At 42.8% G+C, this 14,683-nt stretch overlaps 1 protein-coding gene across 1 annotated transcript; it reads right to left on the bottom strand.

Moving 5' to 3' along the window:
- Positions 1–3,082: 3,082 nt before the first annotated feature.
- Positions 3,083–12,516, bottom strand: LOC110525406 (AN1-type zinc finger protein 5). The gene is made up of 6 exons (XM_021605478.2): positions 12,249–12,516; positions 7,519–7,683; positions 7,180–7,282; positions 7,006–7,082; positions 5,267–5,380; positions 3,083–4,853 (listed from the first exon to the last, which is right to left on the bottom strand). The coding sequence occupies exons 1-6, from the start codon at positions 12,256–12,258 to the stop codon at positions 4,705–4,707; spliced, it is 618 nt and encodes a 205-aa protein (XP_021461153.2). The 5' UTR covers positions 12,259–12,516; the 3' UTR covers positions 3,083–4,704.
- Positions 12,517–14,683: the final 2,167 nt, after the last annotated feature.

Raw genomic sequence — 14,683 nt, 5'->3', positions numbered from 1 at the left:
ATCATGAATCAACTGGCACTTTTAATGGATATGTACAGTACAAAGACATGTAGATTGAAGAAAAAAAATAAAAGTCAAACGAAACTAAGTGTAGTTAGTTTGTAGTCTTTCTGGGCCCAGTTTGAAGTGTGTTAGCTGTGTTATTGTCTAGCTCCTCCAAACACTGGCTTCTTGGGCATTATCACTTAATTGTAGGTTTGGTCTATGAATGTGCTGTTTGTTGGCAACGGTAGCCCTAAAGTCAAAAGTTTATTCAACGTAGCCTACAGTTGATACGTGTTATATTATGGACTTGTCTGTATGAAGTAATGTGTAAGGCTATTGAAAGGTGTTTGTGTAAACTGTAGATTTATTGGAAAGTTATGCTGTTGGAGAGTGTAATATATTTTCAATACCTGCTAGAATAATGGCACTTGTGTTCTTGATGACATCTCTCGAATCAGCGAAACACCAGCTGAGTTAGATGTCTCTTCCGTGCCATGATCGAGCTCAGGGCTGAGAAACGGGGAGTGAGGAAGATTTGAGGATGATGATCACCCTCCCCCATTGGCCCAGCTGTGTCTAGATTATCATAGGTATGACCTGGCGGAGAACATGAAGGAAGTATGGGTCAAATACAATGCCGACAACTACATGGATCAGTACTCCTTCAGATGCATCATGGGCCCCTTTTAACTTGCTTCGTGAGTATCACGGGAACTGGAAGCGATTGTGTATGCTGCCAAATCTGTTAATTTCTAAATGTGCACACAATTTGACCAGTTTGCCACCTCAACCTGGTCCCGTAGTGGTCTCTATGGAGACGGCGTCGGGCTTCTGAGCAGCCTGGAACTGAGCGGCTGCTGGGCAGGGAGCCCGGACAAGATGAGACAGTTACAGAGGATGGACACCAGGAGGCGACGTAAACACATGTCCAAGTGATGATACATCGAACAGGCACCCTCATTCACACATACTATGTTATATTGTAGAACAGTGGTTCCCAACCTGGGGTACTTGGCCTATCCACAGGGGTTATTTGAGAAGACTCATGAGACTATATTTCAGGGCAGAGCAAAATTCAGTTAACGATAACCAAAAAAGCTTGGGAACCACTGTTGTAGAATACTGTAGATATCCACTGAACACTATAGTTCGTTATAAAAATACATGTTTTAAACAAGATTCTTTGTCGTAGCTTTTTAATGACTCATTTATATTGCATGAAATTAAATTCTAAAATGACAATACTGCACTGAGTCTACAATACATTCAAATATATTTTCACCTTTAAAGTTGGTGACTTGGTGGTTTATTACTTGACTTTCGCTGCTGCCATGACTCCAAGTCAATTCAAAAGTAAACTGAATTCCAATTTTTCCACATTGAAGAGAATTGGAATTTCAGTGTACTTCCTGAATTAAAATGGGAATTCACCCCAACCCTGGTTACCAGTTTCAAAGGTAGTAATGTAAAACTAGGGAAGATCTCAAATGCAATATTCTTGCGTCATCTCCTTCTCAAAACCTATTGGAGGATAAGGTCAGAGGGGTGGGACCTCATTCAATGGGTTTTGAGAAGGAGACGAGGAGTATGCAATTGAGATCTTCCCTATGTCAAGACGAATAGCACGTTCCTTTATTTCTCAGTCAGTGAAAAGCTGTGACCTTTGGACCTACAATTGACCTTTTAATCATGTTAATGCAACACTTGATTTTCAGAATTGGTTATTTTTTCCCCATCCCTGCATACCAGCTCTTCAATCATTCATCCACTGATTTGTCTACATGCTCTCCTTTTGTCAATCTTCCCCTCTCTCAATGACACAAATCCTGTGACCACTCCTATAATTTCAGTTGGAGAATCTTAATTGCATAGTCTTCTCTTCACCTCATTCTCAAAACCCATTGGAGGTCAGAGGAAGGACATCTGGCTCTCACCCAATGGGTTTTTAGGAGGCGAGAATGCAACAGATTCTCCCAGTGACAAAGGAAGCTTCCTAGATGGCTACTGACACACCTAGGTCAATAGCATGCCTAAAAACTCATGACTCCCTATCCTTTTCTCTTTATCCATCCTGGGCAAAAGTGAGGGATGCCTGTTAAGGGAGATGATGAAGTAGAACAGGGTAGTGAGCAAGTATTACTGTTTGTTTAGTTCTGTATAGTTTAGTGTTCTGTATGGTAAGGGAGTGTCATAGTTAGGACCAGGCTTAGAGTTCAGTGATGGTACCTCGGGTCAACCAATCTCAAACATGCCCATCCCTACGTTCATGGTGAACTCTCAAAGGCCTCCCACTTCCCCCTATTGCCCTCCTTGTGAGCTTGCTCTCTCACCCTGGATTAAAATCCAATCCCTAAACCCTCCTGTAGAATTGAGGATTGTATAGATAGCCGTGTGGAAATGTCATATTGCTTCTAAATCTAAAATGCAAGATGAAGCTATTACCATACTGCTTATCCAATCCCTTCAGATCTACAGGAGTGCCTTGGGTGTAGAGGCTAGTGGTTGATTTGGAACAATCTCCTTCCTACCGTAGTTCCCCTAGCTCTCCCCTTGTCCCCTCAGTCTACTGTGGGGAGTTAAGAACACTAAGGTGCATTCATGTTAAATCCACATCTGTCACACTGAGCTAGCTTTCCAGACATGTGACAGGGGATAGATGGGTCGCTGTCCCAACCCTCAGAGGGAGGCTACGGGACCTTCCCAGCTGTTCCTGAGTGAGGTTGAACAGAACGTTGGTTCTCTGATCCTCCTGCTCATGTCCCATATCAGCTGTCCTCCTCCCTGCTCAGACAGAGGGGTGACGGTGAGGTACTGGGGGGGCTTACTCACCCTCTCCCGGCCTCAGCTGCCAGCGTGACACCATCTGCCAACACACTGCCCCAAGCATGTGACAGGTGTGCCTCCAAACAGTCTGACTGGCACACATTCACCTCTACCCAGGCAATCATTTTTCCTTAACCAACCTCTACTTGTAATGCTATAGCAAAGTTGAGCTCACGGGAGCAATAGGAAACAGATACACTGATGTGGGATCCTGATCCAAATGGCATCGTTGAACAAGTGAAGCTATAATCCAAACCACCAATACCAGGCCTTGTATTGTCTCTGTACAGTCTTTATTTACATGATACAATGCTGCTGTAATGCTGGGTAGCAAGATATGTAATACGTTTTGTACAAATTTGCATATAAAACGAACAATCAAAAGGGGGGAGAACAAAGTAGACCTCACATCCCTACAGGAGAACAAAAATAAGATCGACACAGACCCATAGTGGATAGAAAGCTGAAAGGAAGTTGTCTAACTCTGGAATCTGTTTTTCAAACCGTACCTCTAGCATGCTCCTGTAGCTTGTGCTGTTTAACCCATATTGCTTCAGACTAAGGTGGGGGGGCACACACTGACAACCATGTGCTCACTCGCTCTTAACACACACAAGCATGGCTGGCTCACATAGCCTAACTCCACAACTACACTGAATACATGTGCTAATGTCAGTAAATATAAATGTCTGAGGATAAAAAATAAAGACCTAGCACTAGTCGAGTGATGGCAATTCATTCAGATATTTTACATAATTGCATGGGTTGCGCTATCCCATTCATACCCCCATATATCAGATAAAATAGACGGGTAGTGCACCAGGGTCAGTGTACGCAACCGTCTGCATGAGAGCCAGTTGGGAGATTCTGATAAAGTTCAGTTCCACATGACAGCTGGTTAATTAAGCGTTTTAGTCCCCGTTCTCACACCTCTTACAATGAAAGTCAAAATAATGACTTGATCAAAAGGAAACGGTGCCCGATGACCAGGTTACCTAAAAATGGCCTATCAAGGTAACCCCCTCACCTGGCAATAACAGAGTGATAAGAGAAGGCTTCACACACACAATGTGATAAGGAGACATGTCCTGCTGCGAGGTAGGCAGGTTTGAGAAGCTTAGGTGTCTTTGTCATGCAAGGGTACAACACTGTGTACAGACAGAGCCCTCCATGTAGCCTTTTGTGTTCAACACATTAGTGAACAGCTGTTTTCCCATGAATATGTTTGCAATTGCATGCACGCTAGGGTAGCAGCTGTGAGAGAGCACTGTGGCAAGGAAGCAGTCACAGAAGTTTCTGAAACAATAACCACATGCATTTTGGAACAGCTTTGCAGTTCGAGAGGTCATACCTTTCAGACAACTGACCCAACCAACTGATATGAACGGAGAGGAGAAATGGCAACAACTGAACGTGTGGGGATACTGCACGTGAATACAACTTCTGACAAAATGTCCATTTGGCAACAGTGGCCAAACAGCTCAGGGGCTGTATTCAGTGGGGCACAACGTTGTGATGGAACATCCAGATAGAAATAGGTTCTGCAGAACAGACATGCCTGACATGTTGAGGGGGGGGGTGGATCATGTTGGCTCGATTTATGGCATTTCTATCCATCGCCAACATTCACTAAGTTTCATCAACAGGTACCCTGGGCTTCTTTTTAAAAGACAAACTGAATATCGGCAAAGATACAGGAAAAACAAACAATATATTATAAAAATAAAAACAAGACAAATAGTGATCGTTCATGCATCTCCCCCTCAGGCAAGGTCTCTTCCACTTTTCTCAAGGTTGTGATTTTAAAAACGAGTCCGATATCCTTTTGCCACTCATGCCAATGTTCATGTCGAGGGTCCAATCATACTTCAGTCTTTGTGTGGATGGTTCTTAACCCTATATTCTCTGAATCTTGTCGGCGACCACTACAGGGTTCTCCTTGCGGATCTTGGCAGCTGCCTCCGCCTTGTAGTCGTAAGGGCAGTTGTGTTTGTCGGAGTACCGATGGACCCCACAGAACAGGTTCCCACAGCGACAATCGAACCCTGGGGTAGAGTTAAAAGGTCAGAGATTAGAGGGAAACCACTGTAGGAACCAAACACCAACCCAATAAAAAAAAAATCACCTCTTAATAAGACCAGACACAGGAATAAGAGTTATTCTAAACTGCCTACATTGCAGTTTCCTTGTGCAGATTATTAGATCAATGTGACATTGATGGGGTTCCAGCCACATTAGACACAACTTATACAGTCAAAGATCTGAGACCATCACAAATGTAGAAGTAGTGTTTTACATTGCATGAACTCCATCAATAGTCCATTTGTGCGACCGCGGTGTATGCGGCCTGGAACATGGCCAATCTTTTCAGCAAAAACGGCATTACGTCGTACACATTGCTCAATCCTGCCATCCCATTTCTTTGAAAAAGCACCACGTCCTGCTATGGCACGCTCACCTGTTAGGCCCAACCTCTTGCGGCACATGAAGCACCTATTCTTCTTGGGATTGGGGGTGTCTCCCTTAGCCTCGTCACCAGTGGCAGGGCTAGAAGCAGTAGGCTCAGTCACAACTGAAGGAGAAAACAGAAAAGCACTTAAATATACACTTCAGTCTGGAGATTCAAATGAAGAGTTCCTATGTGTTAGCACTCTAGTGCAAGGACTAAGTCAGGGTCTAAATACACTGAGTGTACAAAACATTCAGAACACCTGCTCTGCCCATGAAAGACTGACCGGGTGAAAGCTATGACCCCTTATTGATGTCACTTGTTAAATCTTCGTAGATGAACGGGAAACAGGTTAAAAAATATATATGTTTAAGGCTCGAGACAGAATGTGCATGTGTGCCATTCAGAGGGTGAATGGACAAGACAAACTATTTAAGTGCCTTTGAACAGGGTATGGTAGTAGGTGCCAGGCACCCGGTTTGTGTCAAGAACTGCAACGCTGCTAGGTTTAACTCTAAACAGTTCCCCATGGACACTACCGGTCAACAGTTTGGGGTCAGTTATAAATGTCCTTGTTTTTGAAAGAAAAGCACATTCTTTGTCAATTAAAATAACATCAAATTGATCAGAAATACAGTGTAGACATTGCTAATGTTGTAAATAACTATTGTAGCTGGAAACGGTAGAGTCACCTCTTCATTGTTGATGTTGAGACTGGTGTTTTACGGGTACTATTTAATGAAGCTAACAGTTGAGGACTTGTGGTGTCTGTTTCTCAAACTAGACACTAATGTACTTGTCCTCTTGTTAAAAAAATATATATATTTCTGTCCTCTTGTTCAATTGTGCACCGGGGCCTCCCACCCTTTCTATTCAGTTTGCACTGTTCTGTGAAGGGAGTAGTACACAGCGTTGTACGAGATCTTCGGTTTCTTGGAAATTTGGAATAGCCTTAATTTCACAGAACAAGAAACTGACGAGTTTCAGAAGAAAGGCTTTTGTTTCTAGCCATTTTGAGCCTGTAATCGAACCCACAAATGCTGATGCTCCAGATACAATACTAGTCTAAAGGACAGTTTTATTGCTTCTTTAAAATCAGGACAGCAGTTTTCAGCTGTGCTAACATAATTGCAAAAGGGTTTTCTAATGATCAATTAGCCTTTTAAAATAATAAACTTGGATTAGCTAACACAACATTCTATTGGAACACAGGAGTGATGGTTGCTGATAATACGTACGCCTATGTAGATATTCCATTTTTTTTTTAAATCTGCCATTTCCAGCTACAATAGTCATTTACAACATTAACAAATGTCTACACTGTATTTCTGATCAATTTGATGTTATTTTAAATGGACAAAAACAAGAACATTTCTAACGGTAGTGTATGTCAAGAATGATCCACCCCCCAAAGGTGGTTGCCAACTTGACAACTGTGGGAAGCGTTAGAGTGAAAATGGCTTGCTTTCGACACTTTGTATTGCCCATGCCCCGACGAATTGAGGCTGTTCTGAGGGCAAAGGGGTGGGTACTCTATATTAGGAAGGTGTTTGTACACTCAGTGTATACGCTAATGCTAAAGTTGGTCAAACAGAGCAATGTTTCCCTCTAGAAGTGCGTTTTATATCAGGCTCTAGAAGTGCGTTTTATATCAGGCTCTAGAAGTGCGTTTTATATCAGGCTCTAGAAGTGCGTTTTATATCAGGCTCTAGAAGTGTGTTTTATATCAGGCTCTAGAAGTGTTTTACCAGGCTCTGCTTTATCCTCTCTTGAGATGCTCATCTCTGTCATTTGTTGAGTCACTGGAAGAGAGCCTTGAATAGTTCTGCAGAGGGGGCAATTGATAGAAAATAATAAGTTAAAGACATGAGCAAAAAGTAATGAGACATCCATTGTATCACATGCAGACATTCACACCTTACCTAGCCATGTCTGCAGCAGAGCCAGATGAAGGGTCTACTTTGGCTAGACTGGCCTCTAGTCGCTGGATGGCTGAGGCATCAGGGGTAGGACTACCAACTGTTCCTGAGAGAAATCAAAAGTAAAACATCAACCTCAGGAGAAGATACTTTTAGGTTCAACAGTTCTTACAACAGTGCAGCTGGCCCATAATGTGTATGCTAATTTTAGCAGACAGCAATAACTTCCCTATGCGATGTAATGCAGCTTTGGTGAGAGTCTGGTTTTGGGGACGACAACAAACTGTTTGGAGTAGATTTGTGTGTGTGGTCAGTAAGAAACAGGGTGGATGGGGAACTTACCCATTGGACTAAGTTGGCTCAAGCTGTGGGTACTACTCTGCTGACGGTTCAGGTGCTCCTTGTAGCAGACCGAGCACATGCCGTTGTTCCTGGGGTTGCCATAGAAACCACAGCCAGTGGTACAAAGCACAGGCGTCAGGCTTGGCTTAGTCTCTTGGGCCATCGCTGTTGACAAATGGGAGCAAGGTATCTTGTTAGTGTGTCTATGTGTGCATGCGTGACAGCGCGTGTCCAAACTTTTGACTGGTACTGTAGGCGACTAAATGTAAGTGTGGTGGTTGGGCACATATATTTGGAAATAACATACCAGAAAGGAACATTAAGACTAATAAAGAAACCGGGGGGGGGGGGGGGTCAAAAAGACATCACCTGAAGCAAGGATTCTACTACCAAAGGGGCGATAAGCAGTTAAAACAAAAGGTTCCCACCACCGTTTCAGTAAAAAGCGGGGAGGGGTGGGGCTGGAGAAATGTAATCACTCAAATCCAAAGCTATGGATGCTAGGTCTGACCATCCAATGATATCAAAATTAGCTTTAATCATGTTGCGGCTATGCAGTGCTTGTTTACAAACATACAGTTGAACTCAGCTCATGAGGCATAAGTTGTATTATCTTCAAGGTACATATCAATTTCAGGGGCCTTTGAAGCCCCCACCATCTGTGCAGAGGTTATTACAATACAGTAACCCCTGGATTCATCTCTATTTTGAACTGATATGCAGTCAGGACACTTCAACTGGAAATGATCTCAATAAGAAACAATATTGTTGCTACGATCACATCAGAAGATATCCTCCTCGCAATCTCCAAAATACAACAGCCACAGGACAAGTAAAGGACCATTTGTCAAAACTGAAGAAATATAGCTAGCTAACGATCTAAAAATGGACAGAGACTTGCTAGCTACGTTAGCTAGCTGGGATTTTCTACAAGGAATCTTCTTCCCCCAAAAAACTTCTCCCAAGTGAGTGTGACACCTACTCCCGTTGTCTGCTGCTTGGATTCCACCTGGCAACCTGTTCACCATCTGCCCTGGCCCACCTCCCCATCTGCTACAGGTATCCCCGGCACACTCCCGAGCTTACAATGGCCCCAAGTCGTTATGTTTTTTTCTTGCACTTTATGCGATTTGCCTCATGACTCCTGCGTGCTTTGTTGACCAAGAACTTGCTTGTTTCCCCGAGTGTGGGAACAAACAGTCTGTCCCACAGTTGGGTACTCTGACTCTCTATTGGTTACACAGACTCTTGGCCTCCCATCCTATTCTAACCACCTCTCACCAGCTTTGTATTCATGTTACCTGACGAAATTGCTGTACAATATGATCTTGTTGCCATCTAATGCACATTCAAATGTCAACACTGCAGAGCACTGCACTCCCTGTCCTCTGTCGTGCCCTGATTGTATTACTTCTGATGATATATGGAAATGTACATGTACACCCTGGCCCATCTACTGTTGCTAGCCCCAATTCTGCCTTAGATATCTGCTTCACCAATTTCTGCTCTCGTAAAAGACTGGGTTTTCTGCATGTTAACACTAGAAGCTTATTACCTACAATTTATCACATTTCTTAAAAAATGTGGGTTTACAGCTCTAATCCAGATGGGTTGGTCATTACTGAGACGAGGTTAAGAAAATGTGTTTTGAACACTGATGTTAAGCTTTCTGGTTATAACCTTTTTCGGCATGACAGATCTTCCAAAGGCGGTAGAGTGGCAATATTTGCCAAGGATCACCTTCAGTGCTAGGTTGTCTCCACCAAGTCTGTTACAATTTGATTAGCTGGTTTTAAGCATTAAACTTTCAAATAGCTCTTTGCTGACTGATTGTCCTCCATCAGCACAGGCCTGTACCGTACCTGCCCTAAGCGCTCTCCTGGCCTCTTACACTAAGTCTGAATTTGTCTTGCTAAGTGACCTAAACTGGGACATGCTTAAACCACCGTCCGTCCTAAAGCAATGAGACTCCCTAAATCTTTTTCAGATTATTACCAATCGCACAAGGTATGACTCCAAACACCCAGAAAAGGCTACGCTCCTTGATGTTATCCTCACAATCAATCCTGATAGGTATCCGGCTGGTGTTTTCTGTACTGATCATTGTTTTACAGTTTGTGTTCGTAATGGCTGCTCAATGAAACAACCTGTTCCGATTTGTCATAGACGTTCGCTAAAAATCTTTAATGAGCAAGCCTTCATGACTTGGCCTCTGTAAATTGGTATCAAATCAGCTTGACCCCTGGACCTTTTTTAATATTTTCAGTGGTTTTGTAAACACGCCCCCATTTAGAAAATGAGAGTTAAAAACTGGGTCAGGCCCCTGGTTCGACCGTGATCTGTCAGAGCTACTCCATTTCAAGAATTCCATTTGGATAAAAGGCTCAGCACACACATACTCTGGCTGACGTGCTATCGTTAGGGCCAATGAGAAATAAGTGCAATCAGGCTATTCGGAAGGTCAAAGTCAGTTACTTTAAGGAGCAGTTATCCATGTGGGTCTAACCCCAATAAGTTCTGGAAAACAGTTAAAGACCTGGAGAATAAACCCTCCTCACCGCTGCCCATGTCTCTTAATGTTGATGATATGGTTGTTACTGACGATGAGCACATGCCTGAGCTCTTTAAATCATCACTTCAATAATCAGGATTCCTATTTGACTCAGCCATGCCTCATTGCCCATTCAACATTTCCTCATCTCCCACCCTTCTAATGTGACTAGCCCCGATGCTCCTCCCTCTTTTCCCCCTGCCACGCTACAAACTTTCTCCCTGAAGGCGGTCACAGAGTCCGAGGTGCTAAAGGAGTGCCTTAAACTTGATCCCAAAAAAGCATCTGGGTCAGATGGTTTAGACCCTTCTTTAAGGTTGCTGCCCCTTTCATCGCCAAGCCTGTGTCCTCTCTGGGGAGGTTCCCATTGCTTGGAAGGCAGCCATGGTGTGTCCTTTATTTAAAGGGGAGATCAAGCTGATCCTAACTGTTATAGGACCATTTCTATTTTTGCCCTGTTTATCAAAAGTGCTGGGAAAAAATTGCCAATAAATCAACTGACTGGCTTTCTTGTGGTCTATAGTATTCTCTCTGGTATGCAATCTGGTTTATATGTCAAATTGATGAAATTCCTCATTGTGCACAAGAAAACAGGAGAACAAACAGTGACAAGAACAAATTGAGACGTGTTCTCCTTGGCAGGAGCTGAGCATGTCAGCAAGACACTCAAGGTAACGAACAACCGGTAACTTCCCCAAGACGAAATAGGCTTCAACGCTTTGCAGGGAAATTTACAATAAAGATATATGATAGCGCTCACAAAAATAAAGCTAAAATGAAACAGGTAGCACTTGACACCTCCAGTCCATAGGGGAGCTTATCCCCTGTAGTCATGACCAAAACATGTAAAAATGCTCTGGCCACAGCCACCTACTCAGATCCTTCTGAGATGTCAGTGTTATTATGACCCTGCGATCAACAAACAATTTGCCTGTCAGCCTTTGCACTTAACCACACATGTATGCTGTAGTCTCCAACCCCCCACACAAGGGTTTCCTCAGAATTCATGGCTCAAACCACCCAGTTTATAATTTAAATCAAACACCAGCTAGGCTAATTTGTTTCGTGACTGTAGCCTATCCTACAGTTCATCACACCACTTGGGGAAAATGGCTTGACACAATGCGTTTTTTATTCACGAGGATAGACCTAACCAAGGCTGCACAGATGTGCCTAGCTTTACCTCAAATGTCGCGAATACAACTAACAAGTAAGGTCTACTACAGATAATCGAATCTGAGCAGTGCCTTGTTTAGTTAGGTCAACCGTCATGGAACACTTTCATGATGTTCACCAGCTGGCAAAACGCAGTATCTAGATTTTCAATCAGGCTAGGCTATCCAATGACTCATATCATGGTCAGTGACATTAATCAACAACCTCTTAAGGAAACAAACAGCTAACAAAGAAAACACTGAAATACATTGGATGTGGCCCAAAATAACCGAGTCACGCTACAGTACAGCCATAAAAATGCTATCAAACAAGACCAAGCTAGACAAGCAACATCGCCGTGACCAAAAGCAATAATAGTGCTAGCAAGCCACCTTGTCACACACAATGTATTGTAACTAGATTAGTGAAGTAGCTAGCTAGACATCAATCAGCCACGTTTCGACCCTTGTTCTTTTGTGCCTTCTTTGTCTGCTACTAATCTCTTCCTGTTGTTTGGACGTCGTTTGATAGCTCCCATAACGTTACTAGTTACCTAGAATGACTCTTTGCATACAATGTTAGCAAGGTAACCAGACAAAGAATGTCTACTCAATGTCGTGTTTAATGGAACATTAATTTTGTCGTTCAAATCTAACATGTTACTCTTTTCAAAATGAATCAGTCAACTCATTCGATCAAAACTCGAACAATTCGGTAAGGTAATAGCAACTAGTTAGGTAGCTAGCTGATAACGTACGTATTATTTTCAAATTATTTTTAGACAAACCACAAATGTCACTAGTTTACAATTTTTAAAAAATATATAGAAAACCGATAGCATAACGTTCGGTTGCTGTAACGTTGGCGACCCTCCTCCCGGTCTTGTTTTTTCCCTGGCACAGCTAGACTAGTGAGGAACTTTCTCTCCCTAGACCTTGTTTACCAGGCATGAAGGATAACTAGGCTATCTCCTCTACAATACACACATTTATAAAGTTAATTGATATAAATAAAAAATCCTTACGAAATTCCATGTTACGTTGATGTTGATCCAATTTTTCGGTGTCCCCTTTTTTCTGTCTTCAACCATAAACCAAGACAACCCACCGTTTCAAATCTCGATTATCACCTGCACAATTTGATCGGAATCACACAATATGTATGGTCTGATTAAGCAGTCGTTTTTAAACAAATCGTGTCCCCAAAATGTATTTATCGTTCTTTTCTCTGACCGAGGATGTGCCTTCTCCTTCTTTCTCCCTCTCTCTGCACCCTCCAGTTGCTTTCTCGGTAGTTTCATTCTATAGTAAGAGGAGTGGCAGATGATGTCACAGGGAAAATAACGTACTGTGATTGGCTACCCGAGAACCCCTGGCCCGCGTGTCTCACACGGTACGGTACAAGGGGTTGGGCATTCATTCGTCATCCACCCACGTACAGTCTGTGGGTATCGAGCCATAACATGAACTTTATTCATGAATGTGTCTAAATTAGTAATTAAAATAATGTTGACAGGCTTGTGATAACATATGCGTGTTTATTATGTGAGAATATCACATATTAATTTGTCCACTACAGACAGCTTCTTGAAGCATTGATGCTATCCAGCCAATTGTGTCGAAAATAGGTTATTTACTCGAGTCTTTGGTAAACATAGTGTAGGCTAGTGGCACATGCTGGTCAAAATAATTTAGAGAAGATAAATTATTATAGATCATGTCCCACACACCGGAGCTCGCTTTTTGTCTTCAACTGAAACCAATATCAAACAATTCAGGTGTTTGTTCGACAAAAACGACGCTTCGGACGTCATTGAGCACGTGCTTCTGATAAAGCGATACTTCAGGCATCCTCACACTGCTTCGCAGTAGTCTATACACTGTAAAGCCAGTTCCAAGCATTACTCAGTGCTCCGGTATCAAACGTAACGTCACTAGGTGTGTGGGTGTTGCAATATGGGCTCGTTTCCTCTCCCCACCCCAGTCAAGAATCAAGAAGAACAGCAAAACAAATCTATGGGTAACATACCCATCTGACACACACTATATGTTTGTCTGGAGGTACTGACTCCTATGCTCTTTCATGATAAACTTGTCTGGTATGTGCAGTGAACGTAATTCTGGAGTGAGATCATCTTGCCAAGGAGGTTGAGATTCTATAGTCTGCACACACAATGAAACCAAAAACAGCATTAGACACTGGGCTATCCAGACATTGACACACTACATGTCCTTCCACTCTGCTCCCTATGTGAAAACATGTTTGTGGTTTCAGTGGATGTGTATTTGAACATAGTGTGTCAGTGTGTTTGCCCTGTGGCTACACACCTTCCGACATCCAAAACATCACTCCTACTCCCAGCATACAGAACGTCCCGGGCTGAAGAAAAACGTTGGGGTGGGATATCATGTGTTTGTGTTAGGTGCTCTTTGCTGGAACCCTAGATTGGTGGTGAGGGGAGTGTGTTCAACCAGGATTTATCATCACACAAGCTGTAACACAAAAACAAACAATGATAGATTAAACAGCACAAATAGACTCCCACCCAAATACATAAATAGGGGAACAGACTCAAACCCCTCACAAGCCCCATTCTGGCCATATTGTAAAGTTAAAAAAAAAATGTGAATCTCCCTGAAAACAGTAAATAATTGGGTGTATTTACAAATCATTTGCGTCATGTCATTCGAAGACGCTGAGGAACATCAGATGAACAGTATTGTGGGACAACAAGAGTTTAATAAAAAATGCTTGTGAAACAAGACCAACGATTGAAATTTGTCTAGCTTTTGCCTTTCAAGGGCCACTGGGTCCAATACGGAGACTGATAATGTGCCTTTATCATACAATTGTGGTGTTGTGTGCGTACACTGAGTCTCCCATTCCCTGACAATAAAACAAAATATGTTTGTGCTCATGCCCTGTTTATGTGTGTGCCTGGGACATACAGTACATGTGAGACACAGGAGGCTGCTTAGGGGAGGATGGCTCATAATATTGGCTGGAATGGAGTCAAGGGAATGGTATCAAACACATGGAAACCACTTATTTCATGTGTTCGATACCATTCCATTAATTATGTTCCAGCCTTTACTAAGAGCCTGTCCTCCCCAATTAACGTAACACCGGGTCACTGTGGTGTGAGATCTGCGTTTGCTCATTCCTGAGATTGTGAAAGCAGGAACATATTTTTAGCCTTAAAAGTGATTTATGAGGGGTTTTGTATGTGGAGGTTAAAGGGTAAGGTATAGAATATTCTATCCCACCCCCACTCCCCAATTTTGACAGGGGCATGTGAGAATCTGTGAGTTGACAACGTAGCAGTGACAACAACAACATACAGGTGCGTCTGCGTGTATGCTTGTACAGTATCTGGAACTGCCTGCCTGTACAGCCCATGGGCTAAGATAGGTATACATACATAGATAGATTAAAAGAAAGACACACACACACACACAC

This window comes from Oncorhynchus mykiss, chromosome 6 (genome assembly GCF_013265735.2).
Source record: "Oncorhynchus mykiss isolate Arlee chromosome 6, USDA_OmykA_1.1, whole genome shotgun sequence".
NCBI classification, from domain to species: Eukaryota; Metazoa; Chordata; class Actinopteri; order Salmoniformes; family Salmonidae; genus Oncorhynchus; species Oncorhynchus mykiss.
This window is presented reverse-complemented; position numbering and strand designations above follow the sequence as displayed.

Excerpts from the sequence above, each read along its gene's own strand:
- LOC110525406 (XM_021605478.2), bottom strand. Across the intron at positions 5,381-7,005 it reads AGAGGATAAAGCAGAGCCTG|TTGTGACTGAGCCTACTGCT; the intron begins GTAAAACACTTC and ends TTTCTCCTTCAG. Across the intron at positions 4,854-5,266 it reads CAAGAGGTTGGGCCTAACAG|GGTTCGATTGTCGCTGTGGG; the intron begins GTGAGCGTGCCA and ends ACTCTACCCCAG.